Below are 7,130 nucleotides of genomic sequence, written 5' to 3'. Positions count from 1 at the left end.
CGACCGGCGATGCGTCCAACGAAACTACTCCGGTCGCCATTTTGGTACACATTGACAAAGCTACACCGCCTCGATGATCCGTTAAGTTCTTCGATATCTACGACGTCACCGGTTCAACGTATTTATTTTCCATCGCCTCGAAGCTAATTTTTATGGCTGCCGCCCGTAGAACCGGCGCTCGATCGAATACGCACGTCTAACGGTAACTCCGCTACGAGTTTGACCATGACAATCAAAACATCGGTGTGCTACCTTTTTTCGCCTTTTAATAGATACCAGTTTGGCGAGATCTATACCGTTTCTGCTCGGAGAAATCTCCGATTCGCGGCTCGAGACAGCGCGACGCCCTCGCGCGTAATTCCCCGGGCGATGGAATACCTCCGTTTCTAATTTGAAAGGCGAACCTTAGCCGCGTGATCTCTCTAGCGCGCGACAACGCGGACAAATTTATGAATGGGCCTGTCTCTCTCTCTCTCTCTCTCCTCTCTCTGTCTCTCTCTCTCTCTCCTCTCTCCCTTTACGTCTATTTCACGAATCGCGACGACTAGTTGGATACCAACGCGATGGACACTTTCCGATTTAGAAAGTAGCGACAGTTGGGAACAAGGGAGAAGACGAGCCCTAGCAAACGAGTTACTTCATCCGCTCGTAAAGGATGATGAAGACACTCGGACGTTGTTTCTTAAGTAAATTTGATTATCGCGTAGGGTGAGGCGACCATCTCGTATCGTAACAAAATAGGACAATGGGGACAAGATGAATTTGAAAAACGGAAGAATCCGAACTCCGCTGGATTAGGCAGCGAGAAGCGCTAGAACGACGCTGGCCGGGGTCTAGCTGTCTGGTGATAGGGTAGACGAATCGGGAAATCACGGCGCTGACCGTGGAAATCAGAAAGAAGAAATCAGGAAGGAAAAGAAACCTGGCTGTAGGAGGGCGCGGTTCGAAGGAGCGAGAGAAAAGAGGCGAAGGAGCACAGGAACGATGGAGAGGGACAGAGTGGAAGAACGAGAGAAAGAGAGAAACGTAAGAAGGTGAAGCCAAGAGTGGTGTGGTAGGGGACGATCATTCTTGGAACTCGGGTGACCTCCCCTGATGCAACTGGCGAACAGCCGGACCCGACGGGTTAACTGTACAACCACTTATGTACGTCGATGCTGTAGGAACGCGACGGCGATGCCGTCCTATGAAATAACGTGCTACACGCCGCGGCATGACATACCATACCATGTGCTCGGCATGTACGAGAGAGCACGGTGATCATGCATCGGAAGGAGGAGCTTGGTTCGCGTCATTCATTCACCTGCTCGACCATCTCTGCTATTCTCTATCGATCGACCGCTTGTCTATTGTCGCTTGAAAATTCTAATCGTCGACCTATCGGCAATTCATCCGCCCGTCCATAGTCTCCTCGATCGGTCAAGAACCGAACATTGCAAAGTTTTTCCATCGTCATCGATCTCTTCTTACCAACGCGATAATCACTTTGGCTTTCTGTCGTCTATTCGTCTTTTCGATTTGTTGTTTTACTCAACTTGTTTCGTGAACTGTGCTTTCGTATTCGAATATTCTGGCTAATATCCGGCGATTTCTTCGTGCCGTTCTCTCTCCCTTGCTTGTCGTTCTATCGAATTGCCGTGGTACGTGCGACCGCCGAGATCGATCGACTTGGAAATTTCCAAACAGTAGGCGATCGTAATTGGCTCGTACACTCAGCGCGTAACTCGTTCTCTTATTTTTGTTCTTCTATTCTCGCCCTTCGGCACGCTTCAGGATCTACTCGTGATGTAACAGCGATCTACAAATTTACAAGAAGGAAAAGGCGGACACGTAACGTGTCCTATCTACGTAACGTCTATGTCGAGATTCGAGAGTGAACGATCAGTTTGCCACGCATAGGACAAGAGAGTGGAAGGTTCGTCGTAGAAGCAGCTCGCATCGCTCGAACCGAGCAAATGGAAAAATCTAGAGAATGTCGAAGTCGTCGACCAGTTTCAAGAACTCACCGGGATCGGATGAGACGGTGCAAGTTGACTCGCGACAAAGTCACCTTGTCTCCTCACCTTTATCCTTATCGTTCGATCGCGATACGCGCTTCTCGCTAAACCAGACACGCTTATTTTTCCTGTCACATCGGCGTTGCTTAGGAGAACGCGTTCAACCTACTACCACTCAATCGCGTTGTACGTTTTTATTACAGAAACCTTGCAATCGGAATCGGTATCCAGAATTTTCCCGAGGGACTGGCGGTGGCTCTGCCCCTTCAAGCGGCTGGAATTAGTACGTTGAAGAGTTTCTGGTACGGACAACTCTCAGGGATGGTAGAACCTCTGGCCGGCGTCCTTGGCGCAGCCGGAGTGACGTTCGCTGAACCCGCGCTACCTTATGCGCTTGCCTTCGCAGCCGGTGCAATGATCTATGTCGTGATCGACGATATCGTTCCGGAAGCGCATCAGAGGTTGGTACAATTTTTATTACATTTGCATAGAAATTGGGAATAAGAGCGTAGAAATCTCTCTTTCTCTCTTCTGAAACTGCTATTGTTGTTGCGGTGGTCGTTGTACGAAGAAAAAGTAAAGAGGATACGGTCGTACAGGTCTAGAAAGATAGAGGCGCATGTACGGCGCATGTTCGAGAACGATTACGGTACAATGGCGCGTGACGGCAGTAGCGTAGTTAGCGCAGCGTCGGCAAAACGGACGTGGCGAATTTCTTTCCCAGGCTCGACTGCCTAGCTGAAGACGCATTGTCATTATAATTGGCTCCTTTTGTATTTCGCGTGCGATCTAACCGCTCTGGCCGACGAGACGGTACCGTACGGACGCGCTTTCCTCCTGAGATAGTGGAGCCAAGTTCGCTCCCTCGGGAACCCTCCAGGCTCCGACAAACACAAAAGTGACAAACCCCTCTGTAAACCGTTGTTTGACCTCCGACAGGCGAGAAGCTCGTTTCTCGTATGCGTTGCACCGCGTGTGATCATTTCCAAAAGGCCGAAGGAAGTAAAAGAGGGGAAACAGAGAGAGAGAGAGAGAGAGAGAGAGAGAGAGAGAGAGAGAGAGAGAGAGAGAGAGAGAGAGAGAGAGAGAGAGAGAGAGAGAGAGAGAGAGAGAGAGAGAGAGAGAGAGAGAGAGAGAGAGAGAGAGAGAGAGAGAGAGAGAGAGAGAGAGAGAGAGAGAGAGAGAGAGAGAGAGAGAGAGAGAGAGAGAGAGAGAGAGAGAGAGAGAGAGAGAGAGAGAGAGAGAGAGAGAGAGAGAGAGAGAGAGAGAGAGAGAGAGAGAGAGAGAGAGAGAGAGAGAGAGAGAGAGAGAGAGAGAGAGAGAGAGAGAGAGAGAGAGAGAGAGAGAGAGAGAGAGAGAGAGAGAGAGAGAGAGAGAGAGAGAGAGAGAGAGAGAGAGAGAGAGAGAGAGAGAGAGAGAGAGAGAGAGAGAGAGAGAGAGAGAGAGAGAGAGAGAGAGAGAGAGAGAGAGAGAGAGAGAGATTACAATGCTCGCTTTGCTTTCTGGTTTAGCAGGACAGCAGAGTTTCTCGCGAAAGGTAAACGCGCTCCCTGTAAGATCGAACGATATCGAAAAAAGAAGCGCGAAAGAATAAGGACGAGGAGAAAGTTTGCGAGATCCGAGAATCGATTAGTTTTCGTAGCGACGCACACGCGTGCGCAAGAACCAGCTCTAAAAACGAAAGACAAGAAACACGGCTCTGCTATGTAGAAGCTATCGAAAGAATTCGGACTTGTCACGTATCTCGGGAATTAATTTTTCTTCGACTCACGGGTTTCTCAACTGATACGAAGCTAGCCGGATTCTTGGAACGGTCGGTCCTCGGTGATCGTTTGCATGATTGTCTGTTCGGTGAAAAGGAATGCCTCGTTTCGGGCCCGTAGCCTCGCAGCTAACGGCAATCGTCTACTTTTTTTGAAAGCAGCCTGTGGTTCGAAAGATACGCGCCATGCTGTCGATGATACTTGGCGGAGAGATCTCGATCGATATTTGTCGCGTCGAATCGCGTCGAATCGCGTCGAATCGCGTCGTTTGTCCACCGACCGCGAACCGTAATGGCTAATAAAAATACAAATTTCTGAGGCACACCGAAAGGAGGTATTTACCGCGCGGATATGATTGATATGGTAGAACGCCCACCGAAACACAACGGCACATTTCACCGGCCGTTAAAATTGATGGCCGTGTATAATTTACGAAATCAACAAGCCGTGACGTGCAATACCGGCTACGAGCGTGTGTGTTTTGTGTGTACTTAATCCCTACTTATATCGCGAAAACCCTTTTATTTCTCGCTATCCTGCTATTTTTTCTTCCCGTTGTTCGTTTCCATCTCCGCACCTCGATCGTCTTCGAACGTTCACTCGGATTCCTATTTTTCGTACCACTCTTCTCTTTCTACCGCCATTTTTCGTCATCAGCGTCGAACAGATCGTCCGAGCATCCAAGTCCTCCTCCAGTTCCTTTCCATCGATCCTCGTTCGTTCAGATATCCAGTTTTACGTTCACGTTCCTCTGCATCCATCCTTGGATATGAAAGAGAGAGAGAGAGAGAGAGAGAGAGAGAGAAAGAGCGTATTGGTGTGTCTTAATCAGTTTGCATCTTTAAGAAGAAAACGTATTTCTTGCTTTCTGATTACAGTGGAAACGGTAAACTCGCCAGCTGGGCCGCGATCGTTGGCTTTTTGGTAATGATGTCTCTGGACGTTGGATTAGGCTAGGATCGTGCGATAAAAGACATTTGCAGAAATAGATGCGCGTCTAGGTTTATAGATACGTTCGATAGAGTCGTTGTTCCTTTGGGAAGCTCGTTTCGATCTTTAAAGCCAATTTTCTTTAAAAATCGCAACGAACTTCCCGAGCAACTCGATATCAAACGCGAGAAATTCCTAATAATTTCTGTCTCGCGGCATTCCGTCGAATTTCACGGTCGAATTTCACGGTCGAATTTCACGGTCGAGTGTGGAGATCGAAGCGGAGTTAACGCGGCGCGTTAACCGCTAACGATCTCGAAGTTCCGACAATTCGATCGGGCTTTCTTCTCGTTGAACGAGATGCCAAGTTCGATCGTATACCGCCTCAAAATTATCCGAGTGTGTCTTCCATGAATCTAGTCTTTGTTGATCCGATATAGAAGTCAATTAGATCAATCAGGCGACGACCTCCGGTTACGCTTTACAACATTCTACGCCGTGTTCGTTGCGACCAAAGGAAACGTGTAGAAGATCGTTTGCCCTTGTTCGCGATTTAAAAACCGGCTCTGTCTACTTCTCACCCTCTTATTCTCTTATCCTTAATCTATATATTATTTATCGTCTCGGTTAATGGGAAATTTCGATTCAGTATTGCGAAGATACTGCAATGACCGATCGAAAGATAAGAAAAATGCCGAACTCGGGACGAGAAGGCAAATCTTGTGATAGCCAATTTCGTTTAGAAATATAGTCGCAATGATTCGGTGCAACTCCCCTTACTTTCTTACGTAACATTTTACGTAGCTTTCTTTCAAATGCATTCTCTCACGAATAATACGAATGTGGCAATTTCAAAGTGTCTTTCGCACGACACGTACGCAATCGTTCGCTGCACGCTAGATAAATGCACGCACGTTTATTACGCTGTATCCAGGACGTATCTTGTCCAATCAGTTCGTCGTTCGCGATCGATCCGAAAACTTAAACGGTTAAACGTGCGATAAACTCGCACGTGCTGCAGTATCTTGTTTTTTAGATAAGTAAGTTTACAACTGCCATCTTGCCATTGTAAAATATTTTCTATTTCCCATCCCAAGCATACCGATATTTATCGTAATGAATTTTACGATGCTTCGAACAGTACGTATGTAATTTTATCCATTCACTATAATAATAATAATAATAATAATAATGTATAGTACCTACCGTTAACGGAACGCCCGTTTCGTTTCACGCTCGGCGCTGGATCACTACTTATAAGACAAAAATACTATTTTTTCGTATATAACAAATCGATACATAGACGTAAGAAATTCGCGCGTTACTTGTACACGGAGAAGCTCGAGGCACGTGTGATCGATCGAATCGTCATGCACACTGGACGAATCGATACTTTTCACGTGTATATCGTGGTAGTGCGGTTTCTCAGGTTCCTACGTCCGCGTACGATCCTCGTAGTTGCAGTTTCGTCGACGATCTCGAGCCAAACGTTGTTCGTAAGAGACAGAAACAGAGCGCGAGAAAGAGAGAGGAAAGAAATCGATCGTCGCATGTTTTGTATCGAACCAGTGCATGTAAAGTGCGATGTCAGTCGTCTTTACGACGAAAGTGGTGCTTTGGAAACTTTCTGCAAATTATAAACCGACAAAGTAGAGCTATATCGGTATTAAGTATCCTAGGTTTTGTATCCAGTGGGAAGGCTTTCGGGACAGAAGCGTCGTTCGATCGTAAAATAAAAATGTGCGACTGGAATCTTTCTCTATACTGATACGAGTAAATTGTTTGTATCAAGAGCAATAAAACAGAGTACGAATTACGGCCGTTAGACGGAATATCGGCAGGATATTTTTACTGTTCCTCGTCCTGGTCCGCAACGTAATGGCGCAAAGTGTGCCCGGCATTTCGCTGCTCGTTTAACATATCCTGTTGTTTCACCGTTCGATCCTTAACGCGTTGACCCTTTAGAGGCGAAATTTTCTTACTACGGTATCGGCTGACGCGATCTCGTTTCACACGGAGTCGTGTATCCCGATAGATCTCGTAATCAGCGAGATTGAAACGATTCTAACGATGTTGCAGTGTCTCTGACAGATGGGACAGACGTGTCCCATTAGCCTCGAAAGGGTTAATCGTCAGAAAGGGAAACGAAATTGGATCGTTGCGCAGTTGTAGCCGGCGCGTTCGCGGCAGAGGAAGAGCTGCGTGACGTGCACGGAGCCGTGCATCGACGGAAGGTTAGTCCGGCGAGTTAGCCAAGCTGTTCGTGAGGTAAGATTCGGTGAAACGAGCGTACAGTATCGGCGCAGTCGACGCAATCCTCGTCTCGCGTCTCCCGTCTCACCGAACAGTTGCATAACCCAAAGAGAGTCGAGGCATGAATGGAGCCGAGCGACGAGGACGGCTGCACCACTCGGTTGCCCGGTGCAACGAGTCGACCCGT

The 7,130-nt window shown here is 47.7% G+C and overlaps 1 protein-coding gene across 2 annotated transcripts in view; it reads left to right on the top strand.

The window, feature by feature from the left end:
* LOC100749741 (zinc transporter ZIP11) overlaps nt 1–6,524 on the top strand; it is a 17,253-nt gene extending 10,729 nt beyond the window's left edge. For both annotated transcript variants that reach the window (XM_003494878.4, XM_012393742.3), the window contains exons 5-6: nt 2,201–2,458; nt 4,639–6,524. In XM_003494878.4, coding sequence (XP_003494926.1) covers nt 2,201–2,458; nt 4,639–4,717 — 337 coding nt within the window. In that variant the 3' untranslated portion in view covers nt 4,718–6,524. The remainder of the gene's footprint in view (nt 1–2,200; nt 2,459–4,638) is intronic.
* Nucleotides 6,525–7,130: the final 606 nt, after the last annotated feature.

This window comes from Bombus impatiens, unplaced genomic scaffold (genome assembly GCF_000188095.3).
Source record: "Bombus impatiens unplaced genomic scaffold, BIMP_2.2 scf_4016, whole genome shotgun sequence".
Lineage (NCBI taxonomy): Eukaryota > Metazoa > Arthropoda > Insecta > Hymenoptera > Apidae > Bombus > Bombus impatiens.
The sequence above is the reverse complement of the archived record's forward strand: the minus strand, read 5'-3'. Positions and strand labels throughout refer to the sequence as shown.